The 16,936-nt window shown below is 38.4% G+C and overlaps 1 protein-coding gene across 6 annotated transcripts in view; it reads right to left on the reverse strand.

Moving 5' to 3' along the window:
* EML4 (EMAP like 4) overlaps nt 1-16,936 on the reverse strand; it is a 147,347-nt gene that overhangs the window by 33,035 nt on the left and 97,376 nt on the right. For all 6 annotated transcript variants that reach the window (XM_063152099.1, XM_063152103.1, XM_063152104.1 and 3 more), the window contains 3 exons: nt 14,499-14,524; nt 14,014-14,046; nt 3,742-3,865 (listed from right to left, as the gene is read on the reverse strand). In XM_063152099.1, the coding sequence (XP_063008169.1) occupies nt 3,742-3,865; nt 14,014-14,046; nt 14,499-14,524 (183 nt within the window). The remainder of the gene's footprint in view (nt 1-3,741; nt 3,866-14,013; nt 14,047-14,498; nt 14,525-16,936) is intronic.

The following is a 16,936-nucleotide window of genomic DNA, read 5'->3' on the forward strand; positions in this document are numbered from 1 at the left end:
CATAAATGAAGGCTGGTGCAGTAGTTCAGATTTGGAAATATCTAAACTGGTATCTCCTAATCTCTATTCTCCATAAAAAGGGCCACCTTTCTATCAAAAATAGCGCTGCACTCCCAAAAATGCTCCATTCACCACCTCACCTCCCTTCCTCTTCTGCAGTGCCACCAGACCTGAGGAACACTTGCAAAACAAAACCCATGCTGTAGCTAAACAATAGTTCAAAGAGGGACACTGCATTCAGTTGTCAATTAAACCCTTTGGAGTGTGGAAAACAAACCAGATCCATATCTTGCTGCCTTCCCTTAGTAGGGCAGAAAAACAAAGGCTCCTCTGAAGCAGAGATTATTCACTGGCTTGCTAAGCAAACAATATCCAGAGCAATGCTGGTACAACACAATGCTGAGGGCAGAAAGAAAGGACGCCTCTGCTTCTCCTCCATTACTATTTACTTCTCCACTCAATTCCTCTTTCTTCTTTAAAATGCTGATGGAACTAAAAGAGACCTCCAGAATGCCCTTTTACAAAAAAAAATAACAAACTAAACTGAACTTTCAAAAGCAATGGGCTACAAACCAATGAAAATATTTTTTCTACCCTGAAGCATTAAGAATGCTATTTTAAGTACCTTCTCAGAGGAGAAAGGCAGATTTTGCTCATCTGCTGTACACAATGGGGAATGTATTGATAAGGATTTAATAAGATTGACGTCTCTGAACATTCATCCTAGAAAAGTACTAATGATTTACACAAACACGTCTTTCCAAAGCATAAGTCTTCCCTGCTTAGCCAAGCTAGAGCTAAATAGTTTGGCACCCACCACTGAGTTCTGACATTCATGAAACTGTCAGAAAAAAAATTACATTTTCTCAGTACCTTCCTTTCTTTTACCCCTCCTACCAAATTAAGTACCAAAGAGTGGCTGCATTTTCTAGAAGCACATTTTTTTACAAACACCTAAAGAAACCACCTGTTTTGTAGGACAATTTTTTTTTGCTTTCTTCATTCTCCATTCCAGACTATCTTGAGTGAAAAAAGAGGGGTTGTTGCTCCACAGCATTATTTCCTGCTCCACACATGCAGAACAAAGCAGCATATACAGCGCAACACAACTAATGCAACAAAATTAATGCAATAATTGACTGCACTTCTTCAGAAAAAGGGGTGACACAACTTTGATGCTTGATTTCCACCGAGTTTCAATGTTAATATTTCCGTGAAACTGATGATTAAATCATGGAAATTACGAGATAGTTGCCTTGATATTGTGATTATTTCTCACCAATTACAAGAACTGTTTTTGTCACAACATTTGACAGGTTTAAAAACTTTAAGTTTTGGGGCTTTTTTGTTTGTTTTTTGTTTCAAATGGCTAAAAATAGCTACTGCCCTCAATGAAAAGTGATCTACCGTACACCAGATTTCAGCAGTATATTTACAACTGTCTTCAATTATTCTTAGAAAGAAGTGCACTACTGCTAAAAATAATCTCATAAAACAGAGTCTGAAATACCTTCCTGAAATTGAGCTCCTACACTGGGAGAAAGAATCTACAAAGTCACTGTCAAAAGCTGCACTGACTGTGACCTCTGAAGCTACAAAATAAGCCAATTTTGCTATTCCTAGGAATGTCAGATATGCTTTAACCAGTTCTGAAGTGCATGAGCAAAGATTGCAGTACAAAGCAGGGATACTCAAACTAAATTATTCAACTTATCACTCAGGAACCAGACACAGTCAAAAGCTCAGACTCGCCCATGAGCTACTTTACCTTGCCAAGCAGCTTAGGCATTTCTTCAAATGGCAATAATCTGCAAGGCAGACAAAAGCTAAGTTTCCCTAGCTGAATCTACAGTACAGGGTAGCAGGAGTTGAATAAACTTAATGGAAACATCTAAAAAGTAGACCCCCTCCACCTCCCAAACCAACCAATAAACCAAAATAAACCCACCCCAATAATCTGCCAGTTGTTTCCTTGCAGTTGGTCATAGTTGACCAGCATTTTTCAGAAGAGTAATAACAAAGGAAAACCTAATTATAAAAATCATCCAGAAAGCAGGAGAATTATAAGAATTCAAAACAAATCCTATTATTCAACACTCAGTTGAGCTTTCAGGTGACATCAGTAAAATACTGACATTAGTAAAATACTCAGTAAATCATTGTCCCCATGCCTTTTTAATAAGGTGTACAGGGTTTAGTTTGCCATCATATCTGCAAGATACAGCTACCTTGCAGATTTGTTTCCCTTGCTAAACCTAAGCATAAATTAGAAGATGTGCTGCTGCTGCATTTTTCAACTGAAGAGCAATTTTTCAAGTTCAAATTCATAGAGACCAGTATTTAGTCCTCATAAATTTTACTGCCTTTTCCTCATTTTCTTCACCTTTCCATCTAAAAGATACCCTGCACTCATAAATATACTGATATGATTTGGGATGACATTTTCCTTAACAGATTCCAAAACATATGGACAGTCTCTTTCAACTAGATTTATTTCACTTTCATTAGACCTCAGCAGCCAGCTGGTTTAACCTGAACTTAAGGTTCTTGGACATTAAATGTGTCCACACTGGGATTTGCACCTACTTAACTGAGGGTGTGATTTCACGATCAGTTTTCATCAGTCCAAGCTGCTCACTGATGCTGGAAAAGTCGAGCTGATGTTTCTCCAGCATACCAGTTCCAGTCCTTGCATATTTGTGAGGCAAATCAAACTAATGTATTGGTCCTGCTTGAAAATTAGCTTCACAAAAAGAGATTACATTTCAGACAGATCACTGACTGACGCAATTCACTCCACATGTGTACCAGCATCAGCAACCAAGAGCTGTGATGGTTGGAAAATTGGGTACCACAGTGTTACAAAGCATAAATAAAAGTTCTGTTTTCCTTCCAGTCAGACTTTAATCCAAAACTTTCTTCCTGACATGTGAAAATGTATCATCAACATCTCCAAAAAAATCTCCCTGCTTTCAGCAACCTCAGAGCATCAAAACTTCAGATTATTACAACAACTCAAGTGCTGCCTAGACATGTTATTTTACTAAAGTACTAAGAAACTTACTTACACAATAACAGCTTACTGGAAAAATCTGCAGAGATGGGGGAGAGACAGGAAGACCCAAACATGTGCAAAAGCACATCTCTTAAAATGAACTTAATGTCTGATCTAGTAAACTTGGAGAATTTTCATCAGCCACACACCTACTCAGTTCCTCAAATGACAAATTTAGTGCAATTAATACAAAAATAGGTTCCAAGAAATTAACCATTTCACCTTGGAGCTGAAATACAGAAGCAGTGCAAATTTCTCCAATTCTCCAATCCTCACTCCATATGAAAGGACACAAAGTCAACATCTTCCATAGTTGAAAACAAACTATTCCTGAAGCAAAGCCTACATTAACATAGCGGGAGGTAGAGGAGGACATTTTTCAAATTGTGTAACTTTCCAAAGATGCTTTCTTTTGCACTAAATATAAGTCAGTTAATAAATTAGAATTAGTGTCAACAGCAATACAAAGAAAAAGTACAGTATTTCCATTCCTATGTAGCCTGTCATTTAAAGTTGTACTATACAGGAGTTACAAACCATTTACATTGTTATGTTAATTTGAACATTTTCCATCACCTTTTAGTTTTTACTTCTTAACAGAGAAGAGACAAGACTGGATTGTAAAAGGGACAAATGCAAGACAAGACAAAAAGGGAACGGTGAGGAGTTATTGATATTAAGGATACACCCACTCCAGTTTTAACTTTTCAGGAGGCAGCTCTGTCCTAATATCATCATAGTTTTCTACATCAGAAGGAATGAACATTGTGATTGGTCGGCCTCGCATGAACATCTTGATATATTCTCCCTCTGTTGAAACAAAAAGGCACATTAATCATGTGGCAAGTTTACACAAAAGAATAAGCAGTAATAAGCACAGTAATAAGTACAGAGATGCAAATCACACTGGTTATTTAACAATTATTTTTGAAATGTGAGCTTGGTAAAGGCCCAGATTTTTTTTTTTTGTTTTTAATAGAACATTAAATGCACACAGAACAAGCGTTAGTTGAATTTTTGATAGAAAAGACTGAGCATGTAGCATTTTAGACATGCAAGTTAAGTTATACAGGCAAAATTCAAAATTCAAATTTGAAACTGAATAAATAACTAGTCACAGCATTACAGGATGAGGTATTTCAGGTTGAAAAGGACCTGAGGAGCTGTCTAAGTCCAACCTCTGCCTGGACATGAGGCCAAACTGAGTTCCTCAGGCTTTTGCCTAACGCAGTTTTAAAAACTCCTAGGATGGAGATGGCACAGCCTCTCCTGGCACCTGACAGCACCTCAGGGGCCTTTCCCATAGAGCAGGACTTGGAATTTATCTTTGCTTCATTAATGAGGTTCCCACAAGCCCATCTCCCCAGCACAGCCACTGGGCCCCCGTCTGCTGTCACTGCAAACCTGAGAGTGCCCTGTGTCACCCACCCACTCAGGCCATTGCTAGAGACAACGAGCAGGGCAGGGCCAGACCAGAATCCTGCAGACTCCCTGTGTCACCTACTGGCCACCAGGTACAGCATGACCCAGTAACCACAACCCTCCCAGGCCAACTCTCCAACTGGTTCTTTGCCCCACACACTTTTCCAAATCCTAGCGGCCAAGCTAAGGCACGAGAACACCACAGGAAAAAGTGTCAAGAGCTTTGCAGATGAATACAATCAAGAATTATATACCATCACAAACTAATACAGCAACCTGCGTTATTAAGCTTTGTGTCCTGAAGAATACAAGGAAAAAAGCAACAGCTCAGAATGACTCCAGCTAATACTGCTCACAGCTGTGACAAGACACATGTATTTCATCTCTGTGGGAATCTGAGAACTTTGGAAGCCTTCAGGAGTTCCTTTTCAAGGAATGTGAGCTTCCCTACCACCAGGGAAAATTACAGTTCCATTTCAAAAAGCACTGATGACAAAGAGCCAAATATTCCACTAACTTTGCATCAATGAAGTAGTAACTTCTATTGCTCTTCAACTTCATTATTAATTAATATCCATTTATGGCATAAATATTAACCAAAGTAATATAATATTCTGCTGTGAATTTGGAACACTGACACTTTTTTACGAGTGAGGGTTTGAAAATCATAGCAGACACAGGGAACTCAGAGTTCAAACCAAAATTTGAATTGTTGAGTAGAAGCGGACTAGAAGAGGAGTTGAGTAGAAGAATAACTGTAAATTAGCAATATGGTATTAAGAAAACTCTAATCACCTTTGACGCAACAAACGTTAAGATCTAAAATTAGGATTTTTTTTAACAATTACTTTAGTACTTCTTTAAGAAACAAACATGAAACAGACTTCCCTTCAATCCTCAAGGAATGCTTGGAAATATTTCCCAAATTAAGCATAAGATTAATACTCAGACTGCATAATTGTGCAATCTATGTCTGGCATTCCCTAAAACATCTGCAATTGAAATTATGAGAAACTCAGACTTATTTCCACAGAATCATAGCTTAACAGATCAAGTCAAACTTGGAGATGTAAAAAGGCAAAAGAAACCAGGTCAATAATTACAACAATTGAAAAATTTAAAACTAACAAATACATAAAGGTTTTTTTCTAATTTAGCATATTAATACAATGAAAGTTGAGCCACAGAAATCCAGTACAAAAGGAACAAATATGAAAAAGATGAAAAACAGTTGTCTCACTTCTTTCTGAGAAAAAACATGGGTGCTTTGAACAAGAACCCCATGAGTGTCTCCACTGAGAACAGTAGAAAACCTGTCTCAGATAAAGGAGAAAGGAACAAAGAAACTCACTCTCTGGTTGCTAAATTAGACACAACAGTTATTTTACCACATGTGCATTGCTTAATTGCATCGCTAAGAAAAGCTAAAGATTGGAGCTGTCACTAGTTTGACATAAATGTTTACATAATTACTCCAAACTAGAACCAGGTCTCATTTTTTATAGTATGTATATTCAGAGATAAAATAACACTGGCCAAACCCAAGAGTAATGTATTAACAATGACCTTTCTATTAAAATCTGGCACCAACAGTCTTAGAAATTAAAGCCTGAGGGTATTTACAAAAGACCGCTCATTGTTAGTCCATAAATTCTTGATTTAACACTGAGCTTGACACTTCCGGTTCCACAAGATCAGTGCAAAATGACACCACAAATTTAGGATCAAATTTATCATTGTTGCTTAGTACAGTGGAGAAAACCTGCAACTGAAATTCTTATGGATGAAGGCAGTTGCACCTGTTGGACTCTGCAGATGAGAGGCATGAAGAGCCCAAGAGGAATTCAGTCAAGCCTCTGGCAGAAGAGGCTCTCCTGGAGCTTAGGGAAAAGAATATCTACAGGGCATTCAGATACAAATTAGCTCTCTGAAGTTTCCCATTAAAGAAAGAACATTTTTTTACCTTTTTAACTAGCTGTGTTTACTCAAGATTACCTTTGAAGATACATATTTAAAATGCTTGTTAGAAGGACATAGGCTAGGTAAAACTTGATTAAGCCTCTCCCTAAAGAAGCAGAAGGATTAGAAAAAGAGACAGCCCATTGAAAGATCTTTTTTGTCTAAGACTGTAAATTTCCTTTTGCTAGAATAACCTGTAGGGTAGATATAATATTAATGTAAAAATCTTTTGAAATACTAGAGAGTATGACAGCTACCAACACCATTCTCAAACAGCAGTGAATTGCCTGAGGCCAAATTCTTGTATTTGCAAGTTAAGAAAATCTTTAACTCTTTATTTAACTCTTAATTTAACTCTTTCATACTATACTTGCTCAAGTGAATGATCAAGAGCATTAGACTACAATCCTTTCCTGCAGCCTCACTATTTTCCAATACAAAACAGGTCTAGACTTTTATTTCCTTCTTTTGGGAAAAAAGAGCCTGTCATGTTATGATAGATATGTACATAAGGGATGACAAGGGAGAAAAAAATCAAAACTTCTGAAGAAAGTGGGTAAAAAACTCACTAAGCCCCAACCAACAAAAAATCCTTGAAAATTCTGGTATCTACCAGCCTGAAAACACTAGGTATGAAAGTAAAAATATTTTGTTCTATATAAAGAGATGTTCAGATCCCACTATTCACTGAGCAGAAGCATCTGGGGAAGGGGGTGCTGGGGATGTGTGTGGAAAGGGCCAGGAGGGCACATCATGAAGAACCCTTGGCACTTGCTAAGTTAATTAATCTGCAACTGCAGACATCCTATAAATGCTTTCAAATATGGATCAAACCCACTGAAAAGCAGAGCTGAGGCTCTGCAGGTAGCACACCCAGGTGCCATGGATTACCCACAGCACACAGAAAGGAACAGCTCAAGCCCAGAGTTGCTACAAAAGGTAGCACCAAGCAGCTGCAGCGCCCTGGCTCCAGGGGCCAGCTCTTCCCTGGGAACAGCTGTAGCTGCTTTTTGTGCAGCTTTGAGCTCAAATTCACAGCCCTTGCCAGACTCTGCTTGGCTCCACGGTATTTCACCTCTGGAGCCTCAACAATCTCTTTACTCAAGTGCCAGGGAACACAGGATCAGCACTCCCAATTTATGCTCCCAGGATTGGCTCAGGCATAGCAGCCCTCTGGGTGAGCTGGACCTAAGCAGACTCCAAGCAGGACCTGGCTCTCCGTGGGTTCCCCAGAGGTTTGGGGAAATCATTAACATGGTCCCAAAGATGCAGAAACACTTAATTTGACTAAAATGTAGCCCCAGTCAGCTGAAGTGACACAAAACACTGCTCAGAAGGAGAGACACCAAAAGAGAAGCCAGGACATAGTGAGAGCACATCTAAAGGTAGTCTTGAACACTGCTCAAGCATGTGGCTTTGAAAATCAATGCAAATTATTGTAATGAGTCAGCCTAGTCCAGCCTGACAGATACCCAACATGCTCCCAGTTCCCTGTCTCTGCTTGCATTGATGTTTTTTACTCTGCAGAGTACTGCAGCACCTGCTTTGGGAGCAGAGCTTTGGCTGTCACTGAGACACACAAACACACTGCTGATTTCAGAACAGCATCCAAAAACCTCCTCCTACTAGCTGGGAACTTCTCAATTTCCAGGTGACAATAATACAAGGCCAGGTTGTTTTCTTTCTCTGTGTGTGTGACAGCATGACTGCTCATTTCAGCCCATCTGCTGTCAGAAAATGAATTGGGTGAGCATGAAAACAGCAATCCTCCAAGCATTCATTTTCTGAAAAAATAAAAACAGCCAGCTATTTAACTCTCTTTTTGTATAACAAGGGTTTAGTCTGTCGCCACAGCACAACAACATTTACCCTTTGTGGTTATGCGTGCATGCAGTACTACAGAGGAGAACCTACCAGGGTTTTGATGCATTAACACTTTCCACAAGGCCTTTGTCTCCATTAGAATTACTTTTGATAAAACCTGGGACTGTATTTGTGTTATCAAAATAAGTGTGTGGTTCAACCTTTGTACAATTAAGTGGCATGTTATAGCCCTTTCCCCTACCACTTAATTCTTGCAAGCAGCTGTTCATAGCTAGAACATTGCTAGCAACTTCTGCATGAATAATTTAGGTTTTTTTAATACTACTTCAGCCTCAGGAACATCTAGGTCTTACTGTATTAAAATCTCACCTTCCAACTCTATCAGTCTGGCCTCCCAGCTTTGAGCCATCAGTGAAATGTGAGTGCTTCTACTTTCCTGTGTTCATTAGTGTAAACACTAAACCAAATAGGTCCCAACAGGCTGGAGGTAGATGTTAGCAACCAAAGTATCTACAGCAAGTTCTTTGGAAGTTTACAGCCTGACAGAGAAGCAAGGAATAAATATGTTGGTGAAACAAGGTGCTGCTAGAGAGAGGAAGCTCCAGAAGCCTGGCTGACCTGCAAGGAAATGAGTGCATCTTTCTCTGACTGTAAGCCAGCACAGATACCTTGCATGCAAGCAACCTGTTGACAAGGCATGGCAATCCAGAACTGACTAAAACTATGGCCAAATAAAGCTTGTAGAATAATAGTGAACTGACTGAAAGTTTTCTGCAAAGCCTTCTTGTACCAAGGGCAGATTTCCATTAGCATGAATAAGCTTTTAATCAGGCCTTATTAAAAAAAAAAAAAAAAGTTGAAGAAATAAGAAAAAGCAGCTCAGTAACATTAAAACTCAACTCCCAACAATTTCTATTAATTCACCTTTGGAAGAAAGTTAAAAACCCAGCAAATCAGGGAAAGCAAGCTGGAAGGTAAGGCCAATGAAAAACCCTGCAAGTGATAACAGAGAGCAAAGATATTGTAATTCAAACCATCTGAAAGGCTGAAATTAGTGCTTCCATGAAGCCAGCACAGAAAGACTCGTGCAATGGCACTTAGATTTATTACTTTCCCTCAATCCTATTCTTAGGGGAATATGAAAGGCTTGCAAAGGAAAATAATAAAAATAATAGGAAAAGAGGAGAAAAAAAGATCAAAGAAGTCTTTGTAGATTAACTCAGAAGTATCTAGGGCAAAAAGCAATTCAGAAGACATGAAAGCTACTACTCAGATACTTCAGAAATTTGAAGACAGTGAGACCACAAAATCCTCCCATGTTTTCCAAAAAACATACCACAAAAAAAAAATCATCAAGTAGTTTTGTACAGGCATGTGAGAAACCTTCACCCTCAATTAACGATTTCTTCAACAAGACTGGACATAGTATTCGGGAATGTATTTTATACTATTTTACACTATTCCTCATTAGACAAGACACTGAGGTTGTCCCACAAGTCTGTGCTGTAATTAACTGCTCTTCAGCTAGTAAGAGTGTACATAATGGCATGTCTAATGAGCATGTGGTAGATTATATACATACACAGAGATGTTTAGTTCTAAAGGAATTTTTACAGTAATTTTGTAAATTATTACTGACTATTTTTCAGTAGGTCCCACCCCCTCAAGTTTGAAAGTTCAACATAGGCTGGTGCATTAAAACCCCAGCTCAGTTCTATTTATGTGTAGCAGCACCCAAAAAGTGATTTACAGGCAAATGAAAAACCCCAAAAGACTCCAGCTAGCTTAGCCATGCAGAACACTCAAATAATATACAATAAACTACCACATCCAGGGTACATTTATTAATCTGTCTTCACCTTCTAGTTGCTTGACCAGTGAAGCTATGCTTTTTAAAACTACAAATAGCTTCTTTCCCACAAGCCTTCTGCTTTCAGGCCTGTGTCCAAGAACTCTGCAGGACCACTAACCTGAGGGACAAGAGCTCAGAGGCCTGTTTCTAATTTAAACCAGTGCTAACAGCACAGAGATGAATACCCAAATTCAGCCACCAAGCCCAGACTGTTACACTCAACCTCACAGTGGAATTCCCATGTGCCTGCAGCTCTGCCATCTCTCCCCCCAAGCTATCATGTGCCAATGCCTGCTGAACCTGACAGACAGACATGCACTGTTGTTACAGAGCCCTGGTGCACTGCCAGCCAAACAGCCAAATACAACAGATGAGACAAGAGAGCTGCCCTGATCTGGAATGATTTTACAGCTTTGCCTTGAAATTTCTTAACAGATCTTTGGTTATTAATTTTACATAATCTGATTAAGTGAACTTTGCTTTTTCATTTGTTGGGTGACATTATGAATCTAGGTATTATCAACAGCTACCATTAGCACTGAAACAATTGAAGTTTAATATTAAACTCTAGCTTTTTATAAAAGAAAAACAAAGACTAAACAAGGAATACTGGACCCAAACAAGCTCAATAAGAATCTATCTAAATGCTTCCTGCTTAAATCATAGAATTCTGACTTCACCAAAAATCAGTGATAAAAACTCCCAAGTACACAATTTGGTTTTGTGATAGTACTGATTGTTTTTAATAATATGCACTGTGCCTGAACAAGAGCAAGAAGCCCAGTAATGATAGATGGGGTCTCCACTTGCTCTCAGGTACAGCAGCACCTTCAACAGCCTGATACAAAATCACTGTCTGATGAAAAAGCAGTCTGAGGTAGCCACTGAATTCCGCACTCTCTGCAGACAGCACACATTGTCAGCAGAGCACATTTTTTCCATTGTGTGCTCCACACTTGCTCTGTCCATGAAGCTAAAACTATAACACAGTTAAACTAACAGAAGAAAAAGCACTGGAAACTAAAAAAAAACACAATTTAAAAAAAAAAAGAAAAGGCAACCAAAAAACTTAGGAATGTAGTACATGTTTTTCATTAATTCTTTCACATATGGTTTTTATTGCCATCCAAAAAGTTTAAGTGTCTCTCATTACTTTATAATAAGTGAACAAGTGATTCATATATGGAGCTGCTATCACTGAAAACCAAACTCAAAAACACAATCTCAGGGAAATAAATTACCTTTTATCTCAAAATAAGCCAGGTCTTTAACTTCTGGGTATAAAAACATGAATGCCTTATGATTAATACTTTAAAAAATGTTTCTGCTGAAGTGAGAAGCAAGATGGCTTTAATAGGGAATTATAAACACCTGCTGGTAAAGAATTTAAAAGAGTAACTTTAGTTAGGGTCTTTTGAGGGCTGTAGTAAGCACCTGTTCATTTCACCCATAGCTTTATTGGATTTTTACAGAATTTTAGAACTGGATTTTACTGTAAAAAAGTTGGTGGTTGACAAGGACAAACAAACAAACTGACCCTATGACCTCTGCTGCAGCACATAACCAGAAGCATAAAGCTCAGGACTAACGTTACTCGAAGCATATGCAATTCAACCTGAGTGGGAGACAGAGTCATGATGGAACAAACTGGTTCTGAGAAGGTACGAGATGACACTGCAACACTTGTGGCTTTGGCATGGAGATAAACAAAAAAAAAAACCACGTGGCTGCCCACAAGGCAGCTGCAGGCTGTGGCTGCCCATGCTGCTGCTGCTCCTGGCAGGAGAAGAGAATTGCCTAGGTCCTGCTGACATTTACAGGCAGCACTCTCTGGGGCACTCCACACCAAACCACAGCCAATTCTGACACCACAGCTAATGCCTTTCACTGCTCAAGCTCAACTATGACTCTCACTTGCTCCCCAAGTCTATCACTTTAATGGCTAATACCAACACCAACAGAAACCACAATGCATCTACAGAGTATCAGAAGACAGATATAATTGCAGTATCTTCTGCTGCTAGAAAAATTATATTCTGAGAGCTAAGCATGCAAAAATATGCTCAGCTGTATTTTGTGGTACTATACCATACCAACATTTTTAAAGCTGGTTTTTATTAGCTGAATCAAAAAAGGAAACAAAGTGATTCCAGGATGTTCCAAGCAGCACAAAATTGTCATCTTCCATCCCATTATCTTATGCAAACACCTTCTGCTATGAAAATCTGCAATTTCACAGTGATTCCAAACTTATTTTATGTGTGTATAAAGACACTGATATATTTTTACTGTAGATTTGCTTTGAAGCTTGGCAGTTTGCACACCAGCAGTTTTCCCAAGAGCCTCCTTCACAGAATTTCTAGGTCTAGGAAGAACATGGACGCAATCCTTAAGGGAGATAAGTGCTGGGAGCAGACACAGTGTTTTACACACTGCTCAGTGAAATGAGCAGCTCAGGGGAGCTGCTGTAACTTAATTAACACCATGCTAGAGACTGCTCACCCCTAGAGGCAAAGGCTGGCAAGCCACAAAGGAGCATTAAAGCAGCTGTAAATTTTTCTGTTCTTGCGTTCCAGATCAGGAATTTTCTGTACAAACACCCTGAGCAAGGGCAACTCTTCATCCCACTCTATCCAAGACAACACTGTCCAAGTCCACAGGATTACCTGAGAAACATGATGCTAACTGTCTGTGCAACTCTTCAGCTTCCAGACCAGTTGGGTCAAGGTATTTTAGCTATATATAACTTCTTTTTGTGAAAAGCCCTTTTTTGCTAGGAAAGGCATTTTTAATATAATAATTTTAGTCAAAAACTTGCAAAGCTAAATTGCAGCTGGTCTGGCCACCACTGATTAGCTTTCCTTGTACAGTAGCCAGTGCTGCACATATGTACTGTTCTACAGCTGGTGTTAAGCACCATGGCATAATGAAACATTTCTTCTTTGTTCTTGATAGTTATTCATTCTCTTTCACACATCCTGTCTCTGAAGATGCTTTTGTTAAGAATGAGTTCAGAATATTTTTAAACCTGTAATTTCTCTGTGAACTAGAACAAGGTAAAGCAATTGCATCCAAGTTGCTTTTTGCTTTTATTCCAGCAATTTGTATATTAACTTTCAAAAAATCAGAGGGCTTTTTTTTTCTTTTTTGACGGAGACCAAAAGCAATCAAAATGTGACGAATGTAAACTTGCTGACAGCACAGAATCTGAAGACTACAGATTTTTTAATTAGCAGCAAAAACGCACAAGACAAAACCCCTGTACACAGATCTGTTGTGTGCAGCATGCACTCAGTTACATGCTTTAGTTTTGAAACTGCATGCTTCAGTACAGTTTGCAGGACATTCAAAGCAGAGCAGTTTTGCAACACCAGAAGTGGACTTCTTTTGTTGTCACATCCCACGATGTTCCTTTTCCTGACTGAACAAGCCAGCAGTAGCAGGTAGCCACAGAATGCAAGATTCATTGGTGCAAAGACATACACTTCAGAAGAGACCCATTTTTCATTTCAGGAGACTATTAAAACCTTCAGTCTCTGTTCTTGTCTAATCAGCATTTATATGTTGTAATTTTGGCAAGACAGAAAGCTGAGATAAAACAAATCTTTTAGTTGGCAGTTCTTAATACTCTGATATCTTAGGCAACAATGCAAGACTTCTATTTGAACACATATTCCTCTCCAATGAAATTATGTGTGTCATAATTTATTTTAACTATTCCCAAATAGTCCCCATACAGATTGTAATGTGCATATGCATAAAAATTTCCATGAGAAGAGAGTTGAAATATTAAGAGAATGATTAAGAGACTGATGCTCTTTGATGGTGAAAAGCCAAATAAAAGATTTGTGAGAGTGCTAAATTAGAAGAAAGCGACCAAAGGGCATAGCTTCATTCTTACCTTGGCTGTTTTTTTCACGAGTTGACATTTTTGCTAGTTATGGGACAGAAATAAAATATCTTAAAACTATTTCTAAAGTCTCACTCACATCTGCTTGGATGAAGACTGGCACATAGGTCAAGTTTTAGATTTTTATTTTTATAATCTCTCTCTATGCACATATACATAGAGAAAATAATTTTTAGAAAATGGTGTGTTTCACAAAAATAAATCAAATCCTCCCACCACCCACCTACCAAAAACATCTGTACTTACTAAAGATCCAATCTGAGGAGGCATTTCTCCATAATTTTAAAGATTCATATATGTGTCTGGAGTAACTTTTTTGCCAAATGAATTCTTGGAGTTGATTAATGCCATTTTACCTCTAAACCCCTGCTTCTAAAGCATACGTCCCAATGCATTCATTTACAGGAAATACTATTCAGTCAAAAGCAAATATTTTCAGCTTCATCCAGTATTTAAAAATAAATGTTTTTATTTACCTTGGCTGACAACGACATCTTTGTGCCTGTGGAAAAATTCAAAATATTATCATTAATAATATGCAAAATGCTTATCAAGGCAATACCATCCATTTTTACCCATTACTGCATTTGGCAATGTCATCAAATTCTGTGTACGCTGTAACTGTAGCATATGATGCTCAACAGCTAATCTTGATCACTGTAGTGCATTTTTATTCATACATTATTCTATGCAGCTCACTGTACCCTTCAAGTAATTTAGTCTTTGGCCCTGTGGGAAGGGCTTCTAAGAATTACTCTGAAAATTACAAAATTAAAAAAGCTTTTAAAAATAAATTATAGAAGGCATGTTCCTTTTGCCAGAAAATTCCATTTTGAGAATGAGAACTTGTAATAACCAAATGTTTTAAGCTGCCAAATATCCTCAGACCTGCATGCAAAGCATTTAACACCTGTCAAAATAAGCTGTCAGCACACAACAGCACAATTTTTTCTAGGAATTAACTCTGTTGGACACATGGATTAAATGTAAGCAAGTTGCACAAGTTGCAGTTTCACTTAAACCAGATCTCTGCAGCATTACTGGATGTGCAACATTAAGTCTTCAACAGAGCGTAGCTGAGACATCTCTCCTTACCAGAGCCAGAAATGAGTTACTCATAAAAAATTCAGTAATTTTTTATATTGTGAAGAGAGAAGAAATACTAATTTCCAGCATCAGAGCTACTTTTTAACAGAATAACACTCCTTGATAGGAGAAGGCGCAGCATAAAACACCCTCTTGAATTCATTTGAAATTCAGCAGAAAGGTATGAGTGGCATCCAGTATTTTTAGCTGGATGGAGGTCAAATTTTTGTAACAGCGACAAAGGGTCAAGCACATGCATGAGGAAAGTAATCTCTGGCTGTTGGTGGAATCACCCTTTGCCACACTGCCAAGTGAAAAATTTAAAGTGGATTTCCAGTCTTGCCTGAAAACAACTGAATGATGGCTGCATGGGAACCCTCTTCCTTCTTAGGGCCTTATCAGACTGATTTACAGCAGCCCTGTGCTGCCTTACAGACCTTGCTGCATAAACAAAGTTCAGATCCTGGGCTGATAGTGCAAAGCATATGTAAAACATTTCTGTCCTGGGGCCACATCAGGGGCTGAGCTCTGTTCCCTTGCACAAGACCTCCGCAGCTTCAAGCAGATGAGGCCAACGTTTATAATTGGGAACAATAAATTAAATACAACAATACATCTTTGCTCAATACCAACTAGTTCTTATGGAGATGTGGCACACAATGTGAATAAAAAATTATTATTAATGTATGCCTTTGTATGCAAACGGTGCCTCTGTTACAAATCTCAGCTTAAGAACAAGGGACACAACAATACAACACCCACACTTCAAGCATCACTTCAAGGTGATGGTCTACAATTCATGTTTGAGGTTTTGTTTTTCGCCAAATATAGTTAAGATACAACAGCCTCAAGTTATGAACAGACAGCTTTCTCTTTCAAGAATTAAAACTAATCTTTTCTTCTCCATGCTTTTGTTTGATAACTGACTTTTATTCTCCATTAGAGACTGTAGAAAGGCAACATTTGAGATCTCTCAGAAATAAGCAGAATCACAGAAAAATGAAATAAAATACCTCTATTTTGACCATGTCTGGACCAATATATAAAGTATCAACAAAAGTAAAATTTATTTTTTACTTTTAGCAAATTTGAAATATGTATTACACTGCAAAAGGTAATTTTAGCAGCATAGCAAAAAGCCCAGCAAAAAAAACAAGGCAGAGGGTTTTGTCATTCCAAAATATTATCCAGTAGTGCCATGCTATAATCTAAATTGCCAAAGGGCTTTTAAATTCCAGCAGTGAAAACCAATTATAAAAGGAAAGGAAATACTTGCAAAATATGTAACACATAATCCCCTCACACATAGCACTCCACTGCTCTGCAAAACTCTTCAGGCTAAGCATAAAGCTTTTAATAAATGTGCCGCCATCCACACCCAAGATTAGTTTGTTTTGTTCTTCCCATTCCCAGGGAAGAAGGAATGCACTTGCACCACTCTTGACTAGGTATTTGACAGTCTTAGATCCAAGTTAAGGAGAGCACTACAGACATAACCATAAAAACCTGGCAATAAAGCACTTCAGACCTCTGAAAGGTCTGAAGTGCTTTATTTCAGAATGGGACGGGTTTTCAGGTAGTTCTGCCCTGGACCAGCCAAGGGCTATTAGCATGAAGATTAATGAACAGATCTAGGAATCTGCAGACAACACCCAGGTGGTAGAATCTGCCAGCACACTGGGGGGATATTGCCAAACATGAGAAGAATCAGTCAAAAAATCAACGCAATAATTTCAGCAAAATTTCAACAAAGTCAAGAATAGAAATTGTGTGAATACAAAGTGGGAAACCCAAATGGCAGAGAGTACTGAGGACAAGAGTGGGTCAC

This window comes from Melospiza melodia, chromosome 3 (genome assembly GCF_035770615.1).
Source record: "Melospiza melodia melodia isolate bMelMel2 chromosome 3, bMelMel2.pri, whole genome shotgun sequence".
Lineage (NCBI taxonomy): Eukaryota > Metazoa > Chordata > Aves > Passeriformes > Passerellidae > Melospiza > Melospiza melodia.